General features: G+C 34.7%; 1 protein-coding gene across 24 annotated transcripts in view; it reads left to right on the plus strand.

The window, feature by feature from the left end:
- The window catches only part of AFDN (afadin, adherens junction formation factor), a 179154-nt gene that overhangs the window by 139003 nt on the left and 17535 nt on the right, over positions 1-22616 (plus strand). For 12 of the 24 annotated variants that reach the window (XM_072643891.1, XM_072643895.1, XM_072643898.1 and 9 more), the window contains 7 exons: positions 3586-3651; positions 3832-3905; positions 4344-4462; positions 7474-7668; positions 8175-8266; positions 8607-8792; positions 15569-16597. In XM_072643891.1, the coding sequence (XP_072499992.1) occupies positions 3586-3651; positions 3832-3905; positions 4344-4462; positions 7474-7668; positions 8175-8266; positions 8607-8792; positions 15569-16597 (1761 nt within the window). The remainder of the gene's footprint in view (positions 1-3585; positions 3652-3831; positions 3906-4343; positions 4463-7473; positions 7669-8174; positions 8267-8606; positions 8793-15568; positions 16598-22616) is intronic. The other 12 variants (XM_072643904.1, XM_072643906.1, XM_072643908.1 and 9 more) reach the window with 1 other exon arrangement.

Consider the following 22616-nt stretch of genomic DNA (forward strand, 5'->3'; position numbering starts at 1 on the left):
CCATTAAATATTAAAAGACTCAAGTCTGTCATATAAGTAGAAAGTTTGTGGAGGATTTATGCAAGGATATAGATAAGAACCATATATGTACACAGATAAGAAACTGTATATAGACATGAACTATATTAAGGTATGAGTGCCATCTGTACCAGTCACCATGGATCATGCAAAATAAGGAAGAGCTTCTCAGTACTGGCCATAACCAGTAGTCAAAATTTATGATTTTCGCATCAGTCAAGAGAACGCAGTGGAAGAGGAAAATACATTTAATCCTTTAATACAGTTTTAAAATGCATTAAAATACACAGATAACTGTGTTTAACATAATGGCATAAATGTCATAATTTCTATGACTGCCACATACTTATAAAAGTACTTTATCTAAAACTGCTATCTTGGCTGAATTTCTGACATTATTTATGTATTTTAAAAGTTAAATGATGTAATTGCCTAATCCTGTAAAACTACCAGTCACATTGTTTATAATTTAATACACATTTTATCCTGAGATCTTTTCTAAATCGAAAAGTATATATAATGGAAATTTTAAAATTGTCCTTTGTAGTTGTCTCTAAATTCAGAAATCAGTGCAGAAACTTGGGAGGTTTAATTATACTCTAATTACTTATTCCTTTGCAGGCAACCAGTTATTAAGTTAAATGCTTTATTGCCTCAGTGAGTCTATGATCTTATCAATGTGGGCACTTGGCATTATTGCAGATCTCTGCCTATTTCTTTCAATCCTTCATGATTTTCATCCTTCTCCAAAGAAATTATAATTTAAAAGTTTTCTTTTATGAGTGTAGAAAATGAAGGGAAACTAAGAAAAATATTGTACTTGTCCTTGTGAATTTACTATCTTATCAGGAGCATATGACAGGTCTTTACTAATTCTGAGATTCTGTAAGTGTACATTAATAACTATTATAGAAAATGAGACATGCATAAAATAAGGACAAAGTACTGTTCTGTCTCTTAGGGGAAAGGGAAGAAAATCCTTCAGTTTCATTTAATTCTACACAGGGGTGTCTGAAAACTGGACCTACCATTGGGTAATCGGAAGGTTAGGAATCACTTCTCCGAGTTCAGTGGCATGAGTAAATTCAGTTTTCAATACTACTGATCTAAATCACTGGTAATTTAGAGTCACAAAATCTGTTATTTAAATTTCATGATCAGAAATGAAACTATTATACATTTGCAATTACTGAAAATAAATGAATATTCTGTTATTTTTGTTTTAATAAATGTCAATGTGTAGCCAACAAATTCTAAATAAAAGCACTTCTTATTTGTCAAAAAAAAGTCATTTGGCATAATTAGCCTATAACACAGTCTTTTAATTTTCACATGTTCTGTGATACCAATATGGAAAGGTTTGCCTTAAAATATGTCTCCTTATTTTCTTTGCAGTATGACATGATTTTATTATTTATATTTCCATTAAAAAATTTTGTAAAAATTTTGTAGCACAGCCTTTGAGGTAATTGTAATGTGCCTAAGGAATCCCAGAACCACAGCAGGATTCACTCTTCATTCTGTAGACAAATATTTGTTGAGCATTTACATGCCACAACCCATGTGTTGAGTGTATTTGTAGGTTGCAGCTACCACATATAGTATAGATGTGATCATTTATAGCTCAGATGAAATGAGTTATATTGTTAATTATGAAAGTTCTTAATTAGAATTTACATAGTACTAATGCCCTAGTAACTACTGTCAAAGAACATCTAGTTAAGGTATAGAGAGATTGTGATGACTGCGGAGGGAGAACTTACAAGAACAGAAGCACAGATCTTTGAAATACTGAAGTGTATTGTGTGCACATGGCATGTGTGTACATACACACATATATATGTATGTGCATGGGCAACTAGATGGTACAGTGAATAGAGTGCTGGGCCTGGAGTCAGGAAGACCTGAATTCAAATCCAGCCTCAGACGTTTAGTAGCCATGTAACCCTGGACAAGTCCCTTAACCCATTTTGCCACAGTTCCTCATCTGTAAAAAGTGAGCTGGAGAAGGAACTTTCAAACCATTCCTATTATCTTTCCCAAGAAAACCTCACATGTGGTTATGATGGTCTGACTCAACTGAATGACATCAAAAATGTAACATCTAACTCTATAAGATTAAAGATTTAGAGCTAGAAAGGATATTTAAAACCAGCTAGTTCTCCACTCTTACTTTACAAATGAAGAAACTGGCTCAGTGAAGTTTAGTCACTTTGGTCTTAGAAATATGCATATTTACATATGACTAACTTTCTGGATAAGTGTCTTTGTTTTTCCTGTTAACTGTATAGTATTAAATAAATGGAAGTCAGAGAACATAAACTAGATTACTACATAAATGGTTTTAATAAATAATACAAAGTTGTTATTTGCCATGAAAATGGAATTTTATGGATTATATAAAAGTAATAATCAGAAGAACATAATGAGTACCCACATTTATCTCCCTGTATTTCATTGTTCATGTATAAGACAATTGAATCTTAGTGTGTTTGTTCTGGTAAATGTTTTAACAATTGGCGAGGGGATATGTACTGGATATATCTTTAAGTTTAATCTGCAATATTAACATTTTCTCTATCACTTTTAGTCTGAACAATCAACAAAACTATAAATCTTTGTAGCTGTTTTCTGATTTCCAAGTTGTGAGTAAATTTTCGCACTGACAGTATAACAATTTATTCTCCCTAGCCTTTATGAGCTGACTTAGGACTCTACCTCTGAATATTTGAGGCTAAGTAATAGATTAGCTGCGTGCTGTGTTTCACGGTATATAATTATTTTCTTACTAAACTCCACAAGCTTTTTTTTTTTTTTTAAAGTTCCTGGTGATGCAAAGAAAAAAGTAGTACCTGTCCTCAAGTAGCTTATTTTTAGTTGATGAAACATCATATTATTTGTATAAGTATATAAAATACATAAACGAGCTAGTTTTCGGGGGAAAAGGAGAACGTTAGCAGTTGTAGGAGATGAGGATAAGCCTGCACAATAGTAATATAAGAATGAAAATGAATGTATTTTCCGGTTAAATAATTAGAAATGAAATTCATATAGATACTTCATAATGTTTCTAAATGTCTTCCTGGAATCATAATAACTTTCATTTCTTCAATACATCTTCAGTACTATACAGTTTACAAATCATTTTGCTCACAGTAATTCTTGGGATTACATTGTAGAATTGTCTTAATTTCTACTAGTGAGGCAACTGAAGTTCTTAGAGGTCACAAAGCTATTAATTGGCAATGTTGTGATTCATAGGCCACTGGCCCTCAGACCCTGTGTTTTTTCCACTATTAAAAATTTCAGAGCATTTTAAAAACTGTTGAAATACTGTTAATTGACCTATATTTAAAATGTTACCATTCAGTTTTAAAATGTAGGTAGAAACATTTTTTGTCTGCTGCTTCTTTGGTTTTGCAAAGTGTAAGGAGTTTGATGCTGTATAAATAAGATTTTTATTTCAAATCTTCATTTAACATGTAGAAGTTTTAGATTTTAAGTATTCTAAATCGACTTCTAAACATGACATTTTTTAACACAAGTGTATATTATCTCTTTTCATAGGGTGCAGGTCAAGATAAACTTGGAATTTATGTGAAGTCTGTTGTAAAAGGAGGTGCTGCTGATGTGGTTAGTAAAATTTTTGAATTAGAAAATTTCCAGGATCTCAGAAGTTTTACTGATTAAAACAAGTTATTTGGAACTATTTATCAAATGTAGTTGATATTTTTAGCCATTGTTTAAAACATTAAATAAGAAGATTCTCTCTTTCCTTCTGTCTTTTCCTGACTTTCCAAAACTTACAAATAGGATGGACGTCTGGCTGCAGGTGATCAACTGCTTAGTGTGGATGGGCGGAGTTTAGTAGGACTGTCCCAGGAAAGGTATTACTTATTTTTGTTTGTTAGAATTTGAAAAAAAAAAAAAAGTAGACTTTGTCATTAACTTTGGCATTGTACACACTAATACGTTCATGAGACCATTCTTGAAGGTATTCTGTATCTTCAATTTAATGTTTATTATGACTCTTCTAAATAAGAAATGTATTTTTGAAGCTGGCATAGTTTCTTTGAAAAGGCTAGGTAATAAAATTGTAAGCAAATTTCTAATGGTAGTAAATGACCCATTTATTCTGTCATTATTCACTTTGAAAAAGAGAGTGAGCAATTGGTTATGAGTGTAAGGCAAAAAGTGTAAGGGATCACCTGGGAAAAGTAGATGTACCTATTTAGTGCTTCTGTTAGCCACTGGGCGTGTGCTTCAGATATCACAGTACTGATATAATCTTAAGGAAGTTTTTCCACTTCCATATTCTCTTCCAGGGCAGCAGAGCTCATGACAAGAACAGGTTCTGTGGTGACATTAGAAGTTGCAAAACAAGGAGCAATTTACCACGGCCTGGCTACTCTGCTCAACCAGCCTTCTCCCATGATGCAAAGAGGTGAGAATTAGTTATGGAAAATGGAATATGTTTTCCATTGTATGTGGCATTTTCCTTAGGGTAGATGGTTTGAAAACAATAGGATTTTATCCAGTTGTGCTTCTGTTTTAGGTAACACTGAGTAGATGTGTCATGGAGCTTCATAAACCTATATAAAGCCTCTTAGAAATCCACAACTATTCAAGAGTTGGGTTAACAGTCTACACAGGAAAAGCAAATAGATGAAGAGTACCTGCTATCATATTTTGATAAGCAATTGGAGGACAATTTGTAGAGCTAGACAGTCTGTCTGGTTATATACACACTCGCGTACACACACATTGGACAGATACCATAGGTGGATGAGTTGGGTCCAAAACTAAGTAAGAGAAAGAAAGTGGATTGTGTACCCTTTGTACAGCAGTTTCAATGACCCCCAGTGCTCCCAGAAACAAACCATTTTCTTAAAAAAAAATTTCTTTTCTTTGCCTTTTGTTTTTAGATATATATCCCTCCACCTATATACCCTCCTAGACTATACTCCTTTATAGGAAAGACTAAAATAGAAGGGGAAGAAATAAGTCACCAAAATTAAGCAACGTATCAAAATAATCTGGTGATATATTCAGTGTTCCGAACTTATAACTGCCCACCTCTCTGCAAAGACTCAAAATGGACGTGCCTTCTCATGTCTTTTCTTTGGAGACAAGTTTGATCGTTACAATTTCACAGGGTTCCATTTCAGTTATTTTTTTTTCTCATTCTTCCTTTGTTTTTCTTGCTTAGTCTCTGAAGAATCAAAGTTTAGAGTGCCACAAGTAGCAAGAGAGAATTGCATGTTACCAGTGGTGATGATTTGTTTTTATTCAGTGTTGTCTGATTCCATTTGGGCTTTTCTTGGCCATGCCCAAGGTCGTACAACTAGTAAGTGTCTGAGGTCAGATCTGAATTCAGGTCTTCCTGACTCTAGGCTGGCACTCTATCCAATCCACCACCTAAATGCCCTTGTTCAGTTGTTTTTCAGTCCTGACCAAATCTTCATGACCCCATTTGAGGGTTTTTATATTCATTTCATTTCAGGCTCTGAAAGAACTTATAGACATGACCTAAATTGCTGACAGTAATATTTAAGGAATTGTGTAAATTGGAAGAGGTGCTGATGGCTGGAGACATGCAAATATCCAGAATCTCCAAAAGGGAGGAGAGCAGTAGAGGCCATAAACAAAAAACACAATGAACAGGGTATAGATCACCTGCTTTTCATGTGGTGTTATGTGAGAGTTTAGGAACGAAGGCCATGATGATTTTTAGTTAATAGGGCTCATTAAAAACATGTCATGCCAAATGTACCTCTGTTTCCTTTTTTGGATAGTTATCAGGAAAATGCCCTGGACCTAACTCCACATATTCCCATCAGTTGCATACATAGTCATGAAAAGAGTTGACTCTTTCTCTTTCTCTGTCATTCCCTTCCCCTCCCCTGTTCCCTTCTTTTCAGTTCTTTTTTATCCTCATTGCAATCAACCTTCTTCAAGAGTTTTTCTTCCCACCTAGACTATTATAATAGCCTCCTAATGATTCTTCCTACATGTGTCAAGCACTAGGAATACCAAGATAAAAATGAAACAATATATGCTTTTAAGAAGCTTACATTCTTTTGAGGGAAACTGGCTGAAGAGAAAAAAAAATTTTCAATTCTTGCAATACTCGGGCATTTGTAATGCTGCTCTCAGACAAGCTCCAAGATGTGCTTCAGAGCCCAGGCGTCCAATACCAAGGGAATCTTGGCATATAGAGATGCAGTTTTGATCCTAAAGAATTAGGTTCCCTATCTATTTCTGCCCCAGCCTTGCGCAAAACTTCAGGAAAATATCCCAGAGTTCAGATGGCATTTGTCAACTATCAAATTCATCAACTTGTGATAGTAGGGTCCTTTCCTAGAGACTGATTGATTGACAATAAGAATTTCGGGTAGAAGACAACTTCTATGTCCTCCACCACAGAAACTCTTTACAATGAAAGGACAATGCATGGACAATTCTAGGACTCGTGGCTGATTCCATTTTACTCTTAGCCTTCTAGTTTGAGGGCAGACCTGTATGTGGACCTGTGATGTTTTTGGGGCTCAGAACTCTCAGACTTGGGATATTCACTTAAACTTCTCAGAACTCCAGCTTACTCATCTGTGTGGTTTTACAGCAGAAGGTCTGTAGGAGGAAAAGACTTTGCACACCTTAAAATGTTAGATGTGTGAATTATTATCTCTCTTCAATCCCAGAACATGCCATATTTCATTTGAGTTAAGGGTACAAAAGTTTTTGTCCATTTGTTTGGAGCTTTCTTTTTTTGAGGGCATGTGGTCCTGGAAATTATACTTTTTTCTGCACCATTTTTCTGAAACTTTCAAAATCTACTTTCCTAAAGTTTTAAATTAAATGTCTGACTATGCCTTATGCTCCACTTGGCTATCTGGAAGAATGACTTTATTCTCAATGACAAGAAATAAATAAGATCATCAGTGTTGTGTTTTTTTAACTTTATTGAGACTATTGAAAGATTTTGTATTCTATGTGAAAAGACTAAAGAGGAAATTCGGTATATTAGAGGACTCACTTTGGGGATTGGAGATAGAAAGGCCTGGTTTCAAACCCAGTTATACCAGCTTTACAATAGACTTTAACACTCCAGTTCTTCAGGCATCTCTCTTAAGACTTTAACTTTAAGAAAGTTCCTGATCTGCATGAGTGGAGTTTCTACAATGAGATTTCTCCATACCATTGAAGTCTGGGTTTAGATTTCTCATGGTCCCCACCTCCAATGAAAGCCCTGTTTAGCCACTATACTTGGCATAACTATATTCTTTCTACAAACTAAACATACCCCTCCCCCCATTTTTTGAACTAGTTGAAAAATTGATTTCCTTTTTCAGAAGCTAAGAAAAATATTTATATGAAATTATGCAAAACATTTTAAGGAGAATCTTTAAGACAAAAAGGAAAGATTGCTATTTTAAATGCCCTTTTTTGTTATAGTTTCAGATCGACGAGGTTCAGGTAAACCCCGACCAAAGAGTGAAGGTTTTGAGCTGTATAATAATTCAGCCCAAAATGGGTCACCTGAAAGTCCTCAGCTGCCTTGGACAGAGTATAGTGAACCAAAGAAACTCCCAGGAGATGACAGGCTAATGAAGAACAGAGCTGATCACCGGTCTAGCCCTAATGTAGCAAGTAAGACAAATTAAGCTTGTTTTTTGTCTCCATCTAGGAAGTCAGTGTGTTTGTTATTATATGTGCATATGCATAAATACAGGTTGAAGTATGTAAATTAAACTGGAAATTTTACATGGATAGTTCTACCATGAAAAATATGCCAAAAGTATATCAAAGTTATGTAGAATTTTGATTAGAGAGTTAATTCTCCAGGTTTTGGAATAAACTTTGAAAACCCTTCCAAAAGTTTATGTTGTCCTTATGAAGTGCCTGCCTTGTAGCACCAGTATTAGTGCTATGGACATCAGCTTAAGTGGAATGAGGGCTTATGTCAGCGTTTCAAGTTACGTGTTGTCTTTATTCCTGAGATTGACTAGCTGCCTGACTTTCAACAGTCCTAATGATATCATTGCATTCAACCTGTACTCCCTTCTCTATGAATACCTCCCTTCTCTGTTTATTGAATATGAATATTTAAATGTATGAATATATTGAGACTCTTTTTTTGTAATTAACCCCAACAGATCAACCTCCTAGTCCTGGAGGGAAAAACACATATGCCACTGGAACTTCAGCTAAGATTACATCCGTTTCTACTGGAAATCTCTGTACAGAGGTCAGAAGGAAGAAGTTAAACAATATTTCTTATTCTTAAACCTAGTTAGGAATACCGATTGCTAGCTGTCAAGCAGTTTTTCTAAATTGTAATTTAATATTAAATATCATTATTTACATAGTATTTTTCTATACTCAAATGACTAGTTATCAAATTTTGAGTACTTCAGCTTTAAAATTTTAGGATTCCATGATGTAATGAATGTTAAGGTAAATTTTACTGTTCTGAGATATTTTCAGATCTCTAGGATGAAACATGTTTCTAAAGATAATTAGAAAAATTCTTCTTTGTGAAAATGGCTACATGTGTACTTTTCCTTTATATTTTATGCCTTTTACAGGAGCAGACACCACCACCAAGACCTGAAGCTTATCCTATCCCAACTCAAACATATACCAGAGAGTACTTTACATTCCCAGCTTCTAAATCTCAGGATCGTATGGTTCCTGTTCAGAATCAATGGACCAATTATGATGAAAAACAGCAGATCCAGACAGATAATAATCATTCCAGTGTCATAATTCAGGTTGGAAATGAATTATTCAACTAACTTTCTAAAGCTTATTTTGCTGTAAGGCATTTTAGGACTGCAAATAGTTTGGTAAAAACCTGTAATTTGTTATTTGATGATCTGGGAACATGATCCTAGATATAAAGTGGATTGGAGAGATTTTTTTAAAAGCAAATGCATTTATTTACATGTTAGTGTTAAATACTATATGGGATATAACAAACCTGTCAAGTTTGCCAAGCATTTTATACTCATTATCTCACCTGATCCTTTTAACAATCCTGTTAGAGTACTGTGTTTAGTATTAGTTCCAGTTTAGAGGTGAAGTAGCTATAGCTCAGAGATGTTCTTAATTACTGCTGGTTATGTCACCTGTGAATGTCAGAATTAGATTTTCAGCCTGTTTCTCTTGATTCCAATTCTAAAATGGTTTGCTTTTATTGCTGTCTTTTGTTTTTACATCTTCATTTCTGAATATATCCTTTGACTCTGCAAGCTATCCTTTGTAACAAAAAATAAAACAGGAAGAAGAAACAAAAAACAGTTCAGCAAAACTAGGGAACACAATCACCAAGTCTGTGAAGCCCAACTTTATCATACCAACCTGTAGTAAATTCTACCTTTTTGCTTGGCACAAAATTTTCCTCACTTAAATAATAAGTGAAAATTAAATCATCACTCTTATTTTATTATATATATGTGTGTGTATATATATAATATTCTATATATAGAATATTATATATATTTTATTATATATTTGAGAAGTAACAATAATCACAAGCTTTAAAATTTCTTTTCAGAACTCTTATTCACGTTCTTTTGAACATTGGGGTTTACAGAATTCAGTTTAAGCAATATTGCTCTACAACAGAAGAATAAAGTAAAATGAAAAATTGATAGAGATAGTAGCCAGCTAGTCCAGTCTTTTCCTGAGAAATAATTCAAATTACAACATATTCAGCAAGGACTTATCTACTTTGTCCCTGAAGACCTTTAGTGTAGTCTGTCGTCTCTGAACTTTACCTGTCTTTTAATGTAGCCTAACGTTAAAATTCCATTCTTGGCTGCAGTATCACACTGATGAGTCACATCAAACTTAATGTCCACAAAAAACTTTTTCAGGCAAATTGTTATCTGGCCATGATTTTTCCATATTGTACTTAAGGAGGTGATTTTTTTTTTTTTTTTTTTTTGTGATCTTAAGAGTTAGGTTTTACATTTACCTTTAATAAGATTTATTAGATTTTAACTCATTCTATTCTTAGTTTATTTGCATGACTCATGTTTTTTCTCAATTTTTCCTGTACTACATGCCTTTCTTTAATTTTTCTAGGAATTCTTGTTAGACTTATATCAAATGGGCATTTTTCTTGAGACAGGCTTACTTGTAATTCTCTGTATGTGATACTTCTGTTCTCTGTGCCTAGAATGCCTTCTCACTTTCTCACCTGATCCTCCCTCCTCTAACACTATAGTGTTCCTTATAAGTACCTGCTAAAAAAAACCCATGAAAATGATTTTTGCTTATGAACAAGTATTTGTTTAAGAAGGTGAAAAGGTAGAGAAATCTATGAGAAACCATGAAATCTTTCTAATTAAATCAGCATATACTTTAATAGAGATAGCTTGCTCAGACAACTCTCTAAGACTAAGTTCCAAAGAAGATGCCTACTTTAATTGGTAGAGAAACTTTTTTCGCTCAGAAATTCACTATATAAGTGAAATCACAGGTTTAGTCCCTATTTTTGTCCTTGGTTGTAATGCAGATGTATAAGGTTATATGACAAAAAAACATTGTTGGAAAATATGATTCAAGAATTGAGGCCAAAAATGCATTAATTGTAGAGAAGCCTCAAGTTTATATATCATGAAAACTTTCTTCCAGGAGGTATTTGAGCAGCATTGGGCATTGAACTTCAAACACTATTACAGAAAATTAAATTGCCTAGCCATATCTTCATAGTTCTGGTTACTGTTGTGGGACTAATTTCTCATTGTAGAATTAAAACATTTCAGAGGAAAGATCCAAATCAATACTAAATTAGAAAAGAATTAAATAGAGAAGATATTTCTTGCAATTTAGATAACTTCAATCTAATCTATTTAAACATTGAGAAATAGATAAGGGAACTCTTATCAACAGACTTAATTGCCATTCCTAAGAAATTTTAACTGATCTAAGTAAATTACCACAATGTGGAAATGAAAAGTGTCTAGGAGCTACCTCAGCCACAAAACATTTGTTCCCCTTGTAAAGTGGCAGCCAGTGGAAATTTTTTAAATTTTTTTTATTCAGTTAATGTTTATTAAACACCTATGATATGCACTTGAGATCACATAAACTTCCCTGTGCTAAGTACTGCAATAGAGGCTATGAAACACTACGATTGGCCCACACTAAAGATACTTCCCAAGGACTAGTCAAAGGTAGCCATATCTAAGAATGAATTTCTCCCTGGAAATAGCTCGACCTGTCCAATCCTACACATACAAGGCTCTCTATCTCCACTAGGGTTTTTTTCCCCCTAAAAGGCAAGGAAACAGGGACACAGTAGTTTAGAATGTAAATTTGTTTATAAAATTTCAAGGGAGGAGGATGGTGGAAGTAGAATCACTTCACAAAAATATCAAAAGTGGTAGAGGAAAAAGTCAGTTACAAAGACTTGACAACAATTCTTATGCCAGTCTGCGTCGATAGTGCTAAAAAAAAAAAAAAAAGGCAGAAGAGAGGTAAGATTGAGAAATTTTCTGTTACTTCTGACCCATGTTCCCTCATTTGTCAAATGAGAGGGTTGATCTGAATGGCCTCTAAAATACTTTACAGCTCTAGAGTTATGATCTTAGGATCTACATGGCTGTTTTTTCCATTTCATCAATTGTGATGAAATACACGCATGCAATATCAAGGGCAGGGAAGATCCAGGTTTTTCACCAATAAATAATCACTTGGAATACTCACTGCTTCTGTGCTTAAGCTTCAAGCCTCTTACCTCTCAAAAACATTCTCCACACAAGTACCAAAAGTGGTTTTTCCTAAAGTCCTAGATCTGTTCATGTCACTCTCTTGCTTAATAAAGTCTAGTGGTTTCCTACCACCCCAGGATCATACAAACTTCTCTGCCATTTAAAGCCCTTGACATTGTGGTTCCAGCCTGCCTTTCCAGCCTTTGTATACATTAATTCCCTTCGTATACTCTGTGGTCCAGCCAGACTGGCCTTCTCAATGTTTCTCAGACATGACATTCCATTTCTAGTCTCTCTGCCTTTGTATTGATCATTCATCATACCCAAAATGAGCTCTAGCCTCAACTCTGACTTAGAATTCCTACTTTTCTGAAGAGCTTAGTTCAAGTGACATGCCATATGCATGAAGCCTTTCCTAATTCCTCCACCCCCAGTTTCTAGTGCATATTCCCCAAAATAACCCAGCATTTTGCCTATTTTAATATACACGTGTGTCTGTGTGTGTGTCTGTGTGTGTGTCTGTGTGTGTGTCTGTGTCTACAGAAAGATCAGTCTTCCCTAACTGAATGTAACTTTCTTGATGGCAGGAACTGTTTAGCACCTAACAATGTCTGAGACACAAGTGTTTTCCTTTTCTTCATACATTATTATTTGAATGTGACAAAACTCTTGAGTATCACAAAATGTTGTCTTAAAGGGCTTTTCAGGTTGGCTCTGGTAGCTCATGCCACAAGCCTGTAATCCCAGCTACCAGGGAAACTGAGCCTGTTGGATATCACTGAGCTCAAGACTTCTGAGCTACAGCAGTGCAGTGATCTAAGACAACTCCAAAAGACCCATAATGGAAGCTATGTACATCCAGAGAAAGAACTATGGAGTCTGAATGCAGATTGCATCATTTTGTTTTTTCCTTCTTATGGTTTTTCATTTTTGTTCAGATTCTTTTTCCACAACATAACTAATGTGGAAATATGTTTAATATGAGTTCCATGTATAGCCTTTGTCAGATTGCTGTCTTGGGAAAAGGGAAGGGGAAGATCGAGAAAAATTTGGAACTCAAAATCTTATAAAAGTGAATGTTTGAAAACTAAAAAAAATTTTTTTAAAAGAGTTTAGAGCTATCATGGATTATGGCCATCTGATTTCTGCACTTATTTCTGTATTAATGTGGTGAGCCTCTTGATGTGAGTCGGGCACTAGGTTGCCTAAAGAGGAACCAGTAACAGCCTCAGTAACAGCAGGCCTAGATTTCTGTGCTAAGTCCTGTGAGAAGCCTATGAAGTTCTAGGGGTGGGGGGAATGGGTAAGTGATCTCTTTTTCTTTAGTCTCTGAGTGTTAGTATTAATCATATGAAATAATATACAAAGCACTTTGTGCATCTTAAAGCACTATATAAATGTTATTATTAATGGCAAGTAAAGTGTAAAATTGAGATTTGTGTGCTTGCCAACAGAATTTTTTAGTACTCTCTTAAAGAATGTCCAGTGGAAATTACAATTTGAAGAGATATGGACTTCTTGTTGTGGGCTTTATTGAAGAATTAACCTAGAATACAGCAGTTTTAACTTAAGTTTGGTTTTATTACTTCGGTCCATCAGGGAAAATCTCATGAAACAGAACTCTACATTTTAATACTCCTTGAAGATAGAAATCTAGTAAGGGTCATGGACAAGATTAGTGGAGATAAACAGAGTTGGGAGATTAATGGAGGTGTACAAAGTAGAATCACTGAAGCTCAACAGCTATGGAACAGGATTGTTGAGTTGTTCTGAGAAAGAGGTAAAATATTACCTGATTATTCATGACAGCAACTAGCATAAGTAGTTCCATTGTGAAAAATGCATGCATTTCGTATAGGAAAGAAATTTCTCCTCATATTTTCTTCAACTTAGCAAGCTCTCATAGACCTTTATGGTAGCATCAAGCTGTCTAGAACAACAGTAGAATAGGCCTAACTGCTATTAGGCCTAGAGCTCTGAGTCTACCCTCCAGATATTGAGGTCCTATAGGTGATAGGCTGATCGTACCAAGTCCTGAGACATTTCAGAGCCTCCTAAGTGAGATCTACAATTGACTTAACTACCTGCTCAGGATATGTGGTTGAATGAACAACCTGTAGAATTTGTTTTCAGTACTTATATGAGGAGAATTATTACAAATGAATGATGGAATGGGCCCAAGATTGATGGGAGGAAGATAGCAGATTAGATCACATTTGGAGAATACTGCTCAGTGCTTTTCATGAGCCCTGAACTTCAGCCTTAAACAAAAACCATTGTTCTTTCAATGATGACATATGGGTAGTAGTCACAGAATTCAAGTCACAGTTTCCAAAGAATGAAAATAGTTGATTATTCAAAGAGGTGGCCATAGTAAGCATAAATAAATTTTGGTAATTTGCATATTAGCATATCACATGAAAAATCACATAAAAGAAAGGGCATAATAAAGCAAACCATGATTGGAAAAAAGGTGGCCTGGTCTTGTGACAAGAATTAGGTATAACAAATAGCTTGTCAAGTCATGTGCTGCACTGATACACAAATAATGTATTAATCTAAAGGAAATCTCTCATCACATTTATGATCACATTTATGATTCTGTTCCCTCCAACTCTCCATGGATTTATGAGAGGATATGGACAAGAACTGTATGGAATGGGATGTTGGGTGGGTTGTGATTTGTACCATTGGGAGTTTTCTTATTGATAAGATCACTGATCCATTGAAGAGTTGAAATAGTTTTTATTTCGCTTTGTTTAGCATAGTAGAATTTTTAGCAGGGAAAACAAAGGCAGAACATGAGTAGAGGAGAAAGGTTATATAAGCAAACTCTATTACAAATGTATAAACCACTTTATATGCATTATTTCCTTTAAATATTTTAGGACAGCTGCTGTATATGCAATTATTTTATAAACAGTAGGAAAGACACTTCCTGGCATGTGACTATGTAAGGGATTAAAGGGTATAATTGGGTAATGGGCATTTTCCAAGTTATAGTTGTACTGTTTTCTAGCTCTTTCAGGAGAAGTAGAAATGATCTTTATTTCTTTAGTAAATCTGTATCCCCATTTCCTCATTCACTAATTGTTGTGGGAAAATTGTTGTTTCTGATTAGGGAATCTTGTTGGGATTTAATTTTCTATCTTTATTCTTTGGAGATTAGAATAATAATAATAATAAAATGCTTCTGCCAGTATATTCCTTTCCTTTAGGACAGTTATTTGTTGAGAGCAAAAGGGATTAAAAGGTTATTTCAAATAGTAGGGAAGCAGCTAAGTGGCTTTATATTTGTCTCCTAGTCTATCTAGGTTGGAAAATGCAGAATATCTCAAATTTCCATGCATTTTAACCTCTTTCCTTACATTGTACTTAACTTTGTTAAAATTTATATGGTTCATGAGGTTTAGAAACACATGGATTTTTTTATGTTGTTTGAAATAGGTGTAAAGGTGATGAAAGATTAACTTTAAAAAACTTACTAGGGGATTTTATTACAGAGAACTTTTTAATTTATTGATCTTTTTCATAAGCATTGTTTTATACATATACAATTTTTTATTTTTTCCTAAAAGCATTATGAGAAAGTGACAGTATCTTTATTTTCCATTTGAATTGAGTTATTGATCAAGTACATGTTCATACTACATGTATTAAGTAGTTGTAGAAGTAGAATTCACATTTAGAATGGTTTATATTGTCAAGTCATTAAAGGTCACTTAGAAATTATTTTCACATATATCTAACTAGATCTAGTTTTTTTTTAATTTGTAAAGTATGCCTTTTTTTTAAATGCGTTAAGTATTTTTCCTTTTTTTTCCCAGCGTGTTACTCGTTCCCAAGAAGAATTGAGAGATGATCAAGTTTACCAACCAGAGTGTCATCACAAAGATTCAGACTATTTAGATCGAAAGTCTGATAGTGACATGTGGATAAATCAGAGCTCTTCTGTGGAATCTAGCACATCCAGCCAAGAATTCTTGAACCATTCTTCTAAGTCTGTTACCCCGGCTTCTACTTTAACCAAAAGTGGCCCTGGGCGTTGGAAAACACCAACAGCTCTTCAGCCAACCCCAGTGGCTATTTCTCAGCCTATTCGAACTGACCTTCCTCCTCCTCCCCCTCCTCCTCCCGTGCACTATGCAGCTGACTTTGATGGGGTTCCAATGGATTTACCTCTGCCTCCCCCTCCTCCCCTGCACCAGATAGGACCTCAGTCTGCACCAGCAGTGGCTGCAGAACGTAAAAAGAGAGAGGAACACCAGCGGTGGTATGAAAAGGAAAAAGCTCGTTTAGAGGAAGAAAGAGAGAGGAAGCGACGAGAACAGGAAAGAAAGCTGGGGCAAATGCGCACTCAGCCCCTGAACCCCACTCAACTTACTCCTATAACTGTCCAGCAGATAAAGCCAGAAAAGCCATCTACGTTACAGAGACCCCAAGAAACAGTTATCCGGGAGCTGCAGCCCCAGCAGCAGCCACGGACAATTGAGCGGAGAGATTTGCAGTACATCACAATCAGCAAAGAAGAGCTTTCCTCTAGTGATAGCCTGTCCCCTGACCCATGGAAACGGGATGCCAAGGAAAAGCTGGAGAAGCAGCAGCAAATGCACATTGTAGACATGCTAAGCAAAGAGATTCAGGATCTTCAAAACAAACCAGATCGCACGGCAGAAGAAAATGACCGTTTACGAAAACTCATGTTAGAGTGGCAGTTCCAGAAGAGACTCCAAGAGTCAAAGCAGAAGGATGAAGATGATGAGGATGAGGAGGATGATGATGTAGACACCATGTTAATTATGCAGCGCCTAGAGGCCGAAAGAAGAACCAGGGTAAAGGGGAAAAATCCTTTGGGTGTGCGTATCTGGGATCTCTCTCTCTATTTACCTTCTTAATATCTGTGTATGTGTTATGGCTGTATATAAATTCATGAACACAGTACATGTGTACAGTACAGAAACTAGTTTTAAAGGAAAAAGACTGGTGTAACATAGGTTGTTAATGCTTATCACACTGAATATTTTTATAAAGCTGGTGCAAAGAACATAGGTTAGAAAAGTCTGAGGAACAAAAAGAAAAATACTTAGCAAATATTAGCTGTTCATATCAACACATTAGATTTTTTTATGACCAAGTTCCAAAATTATTCTTTTCACCCTCCTTTTGAGTAAGCAAAAAAGAAGAAAGGTATTCTTTACCAACTTTTAGTGGCATTGAACAAATGAAAGAACATAAAAGTATTTATTATGTCTTTCTTTGGAGCCAAGCACTGTGCAGGGAACTGGGAATGGAAATACAAATTGTCTGTCACCTGCCTTCAGTGACTTTACATTCTAATAAGAGGAGAGACTACATACAGAGGAGTGCAGTGGTCCCTGGAAAAGAGTCTAGGAAGTTACAGGAATTGGTGGGAACAATAGGGGAGTTGTTTTCCAAACACAAATAATTATGTTTAGAATTTATAGTGATGTTTAAATTTTACAAGTCCTTAACTTGGTGTTTAACAGAGAAGTTATTAGTTGGCCATAATATTTAAAAGACAGAGGAGTTTGTATAAATCAATAACCAGTTTTTATTTGAGGTATAAACAGAAAGCCAGTTCAACATTTTGCTCATCTCTTTTTCCCATTTAGGTCTCTAGTCACATTGGTACTTTTCAAAAGCATAAGAACAAAATCTATTTATTCTTGTCAGATTAAAAACAGTGTAAAAATGCCAGAATTCAATTGAATTCAAGGTACTTTGTTTCTTCAATGAAATAATGAAAGTATTGATAGTTGTATTTCCTGGGCTACGTTGATATCAGTCCTTTATGACAATTTGCGAAAATTAATGCTGAGTATTTTTATTCAATTTGTGTTGTGATATAGTGAGATGAGACAGCTAAAGTCTTTCACAGACAGCTGCGGATCTTTCACATACTAGTTTGTGTTGTGATTCTAACTCCAGTTCATCTAATTGGGCTGCTGTGTTTGGCCCAATCTAGTAACATGCACGTAAGTTTCTGTTTCAGGCTATTCTTTTCTTTTTTCTTTTTCATTTGGAACATAATTTATCCAGTAAACTGAATCCAAACTTCCACCTCCATGTATTCCAAAAGTTAATTTTGGGCATTTGTAGGATTCCTAAATATCGGACGTAGTTTTTGCTATGAATTTTGTTTATTAAACTTATTTAAGAATAATTAATAAATATGTAACTTTCAGCAGCTTGTCTTCAAAAACAAATTCTTTGCGATTATTAATGATATTGACGTTCTAACGTAATTTTCTAAGTGTATTAGGGTTGTTAATTCTTATTTTTCTCCTTGTACTGGAAGTTGCCCCTTTGAATTGATGGCTAGATTCTTGTCATTAGATTGATAATTAGATAAATATGATGAATGTAAGACTTCTTTTGCTGTAGTTTCAGTATTTTTATCTCTAATCATTAAATTGCTATTTATAGTTTTAAAACATTGCTAACTTTAACATTTATCATTTCTTCTCTTCCAAATAGCAAAATGGCGCACATGCATGTGTGTGGTTTTACTTGTAGTTGCTCATTTCTCGGAGGGCTACTTCTTCATTATTGGTGATCTAACAGAAGTTAACTTAAAGCACTGGGCATTGCATGTCATCTCTATGGATTTTGATCTTAGAGTATTTCTTTAATTTGCCTCATTTACATTATTCTTGATAAGGTCTCTAGTGAAAAAAAGCCTATCAGTGCTGCTGCTCTCAGGTTTCTATAATGAAGAAATTAAAATGTGTCAGTCTGCTGTCATTGTCTTCATAGCACTATAAACTAGTCAATGGTGTTTTACTCTTTTCCTTCAAAAACAGATGAAGTAAAATCAACAGAAATCTGCCTTTGGGCACAGTAGGAGTCTAAACTTAACTTTTATTTTCACACTTCATCTTTCTTTTTTTTCCCTCTCTGTTACCTGCAGCAGACTGCTATGCCAGCAATCTCTGTTCTAGATTTGGTATGTTCCTGTTTCTTTCCCTTCAGTACTTTTTTTCCTGTCTTGATTTTCTTTAGTGATGGTAGTCTTATGTTTTTAAGTAGATCCATCGTGTATTGGGTGTTTTATTTTTAATCTCTAGGAGGTATCCTAGATCAGGATGTAGACCAGTAAATCCCTTAGAAGCATGCATTTTAAATGTCCTTAGATTTAGCCACTCTTTGCTTTGTTTAAAGTATTATATTTTGTTTGTGGGTTTGAATTGTTTTAATTTTAATTATATGGTGTTTGATTTTCATTTATTTATTTATTTATTGCTGTATGTGGTGCTATTCTGCATCTACCATTAGAATTGTTTTAGAAAATCTGAACACTTGGGAAAAACTTTTTAGTATGGAAAGTTTGTGTACTTCCTCCCTTTTTTAACATTAGAAATAGATCTTAAATGGGGAAACAGAAGCATTTAAAATAAAGGAAACTTGCTTGAGTTTTTTATAGAAAACTGAAATTGGATTTAACTAAATTTGTCAATTAAGATATTTTAACCCACCAATAGAGTGCCATGATCTTAATATGAAGCACACTTATTTTATTGTTTTTTTCCCCTCTGTAATGTCTTGTGGCTTTTAGTTCATTTTAATGGTTATGCTAATTTAATGACGTGAGCTAAAAATAATACTTCGTTGATTTTTCTCTCAAAAAAATCCATTCTGACATTCCAGTCATGCTGAATAATTGGTATTTCTATCAATTTAATATTAACATTGAAGAAACTTCATTTTTTATTGGGTTTCTATCTAGGAAGGCAATTTACTAGCATAGGCATGTTATCCCCTAGGATTTGAGAATTTGGTTATCTTTGTATTAATTTGAAATTTTAAGTTATTTTAAATAACTATCACTGAAGTGAAGCCATAATCAGATCACCACTTATTTATATATCTTTGAATTGAATTTTCTATCTTGGTCCCAGTTTTGATGATCTATAACAAACACCTGATTGACTGATTGGTTGTTGATATAAAATTTCATTGATTATCTATGTCTTGATGACATGGACTACCACCACATGGATCTGGGATTTGTTTTTTAATTTTGTAAATTCAGAAATACAATTTTATTAGTTCTTTCAGGTGTTATTAATGTTTTGAGAAATCAACTAATTGGATATGCTGCTGTAATAAAAGCTGTCCAGTATCCCCGGAATGCTCTTTCTACTCTGAATCCCTAGCTTCCTTCAAAGTACAAATCAGAATTCCACCTCAGATACAAAAGTCTTTTCCTGATCTCTTTCACCCACTCCATGTCAGTGGTCTTTCACCACTAAAATAGCTTTGTAAATATTTTGTGTGTGCATATCTGTGTACATGTTAGTTATCCTCTTGTGGGATATAAACTCCTTGAGGGCAGGCACTTTTTAAGTTTCATCTTATCCATACTGCCTAGCATAATGCCTAGAACAGAGGATATGTTCAAAAACTGTTAATGATTGAACACTAACAAAACTCAGGAAACTGATATCAATCAGTTGTTATTGTACTTAATTTAGAATGGAGCATATATCTGCTCAGTGCTAGGAACATAAAAAAACGTGTGCCATCCAGGTTTTCCTTTCAAGCTGTCTAACAAATTGAATCAGCAATCAGACTACTATTTTGTTGGCATATGTGTAATCAAAGTAAAAAGAAATGAGATTTTATCACGTGGCATGTATCATTTGTACTATTTCAACACAAGCTGAGTAATTATGGCTAATTTTGAACATTTCTTCCTGGTGTCTGGCAAATAGAGAAATCACCTTTCTCTCTTTTACAGTAATAGATAGCTATTAGAAAGTTCTTACTCTGAGCCTTCTTTTTCTAGATTCTGTAAAGATTATTACCCTTTTGTTATGAAATTTACGTTGGTGAATTAAAAATAATTATAAAAATGCCTAGCATTTGTATAGCACTAAAAGGTTTGCAAAGCTTATTATAAATATTTTCTCATTTGATCCTCACAACAACCCTGTACATTTTACAGACAAGGAAACTGAGGCAGAGAGTAGTTTAGTGATTTGCCCTGGATCAGAAAGCTAGTAAATGTCTTTAGGCTGTGTTTGAACTTAGATGTTCCTGGCTCCAGGTCCAGTGTTCTATCTACTAAGCCAATTGTCTGCCTGCTTTTATAAGTTCCTGCTTTATCTAATTTTGTTTTAAACTAATTAATTCAGCATTTGCTTATATGCCAGTTCTTTAAGGTAGACATCATCATCATCCTTATTATCCTTGCCATCTGTGTATTGCCTACTATATTCCAGCCACTGTGCTAAAGTGCTTTACAAATATACTGTCACAACAACCCTGGGAGACAGTCAGCCTTAGGTCTCATCAACAACATATATTTTTTTAATTTAATTTTTTTCAGTTAGCAGAAATCTTATTTTCTCTCTTTCCATACCCTATTAAAATTTTTTTTCTTACTTTGTTTTTACATTCTGGAGATTTTACATCTTTATGCAAAGCGATCATAGTCCCCATGTCCAAATTAGAGACTTTTTCACCAAGTGTTTCTGATAAATTTTTCTAATAAATGTTTTGTTAAGTGAAAGTTTTATATCTAACTTCTTTAAACTTCCCTTGGGACTAGCATAATTTCACATGGAACTAACATAAAAGAGTTTTCTCATCTTTGTTTCTTTCTAGTTCTTGTTTCATAGATTAAGTGTTTGTTTGCTGTGTGTTAGATGCTTGTGTTTAGGGGCCGGGGATGCAAATACAAATTTGAGATGGTTCCTGCCCTCAGGAAGCATTTTTCTCCCTGGGGTTGCCTCTTCTAATACTGGAACTTCTGTCTGTGTCTTCCATGGAATTCTCCCCCAACCCATCACTACCTTTCATTGTGACCAGAGGAAAATTGTGTGTTATATCAGCTCAATATTTAATATACTCTGTTTCATAGAAGTGCCTTATATTTTATTGGAAATTTGTGCCCTAAATCCATATAATGATACTCTGACCTTTAAAAGCTTAAAAAATATCTAATGAATAGTAATTTTTCAAAATATAAGTTAAATAACTGAACCTAATTTTTTTCCTATTGTGTAGTTTTCAGAGATTTCATGAAATGTTAGTGGTAGTAACTGGACTTGGATTTAGAAGTTAACAAAAAAAAACTTTAAAAAACACCTAAGAATGCAGTATTCCTTATTTTGAGTTCTTTTTCTGGTTACTTTGTATCACCAGATATTTCAAGCATTCCACAGCTTGCTTTCTCAATAAAAATTAAGTCAACAAGCATTAATTAAATGCCACCTGCGTGCCAGGTACAATACTACGCTACACACGTAGCATACAAGCAAAGTGAAAAACGTTCTCTGCACTCAAGGACCTCGCATTCTAATGTGAGAGACAATATGGAAACAACTACGTATAAATTGGATATCATCACAAGGAAGGCACCAGAATTCAGAGGGAAAACACTAAAATTAAAGTGGGCTTAGAAAGATGTCTTGTACAACATTGGATTTTATCTGAAACTTGAAGGAAACTAGAAGGCAGAGGTGAAGAGGGAGGGAATTGTAGACAAGGACAACAGCCAGTGAACACATAGCCAGGAGATGTGAGGGAAACAGCAAGGAAGCCCAAGCACCCTTGTGGTTGAGTACACAGAGAACAACACCCTGTAAAGGTGACAAGGCAAGTTTACAAGAGGTTTTTAAAAGATATTTTCAAGGGATTGATTTTATTCTCTTGTGTATGTGATGGAATGTAAGTAAACTCCTCTAAGAGAGTTAGGGTGGGCAGCAAGTGCCTAGCACTGCACCTGGTCCAGAGGAGGTGCTCAATAAATGTTGGCCTTGGGATATAATATGAACAAGGATTTACACACCAATGTACAATTGACACACCAATGCAAAGGGGATTTTCTTGTGCAGGTTCACTTGTATG

This window comes from Notamacropus eugenii, chromosome 2, assembly GCF_028372415.1.
Source record: "Notamacropus eugenii isolate mMacEug1 chromosome 2, mMacEug1.pri_v2, whole genome shotgun sequence".
In the NCBI taxonomy this organism is placed as follows: Eukaryota; Metazoa; Chordata; class Mammalia; order Diprotodontia; family Macropodidae; genus Notamacropus; species Notamacropus eugenii.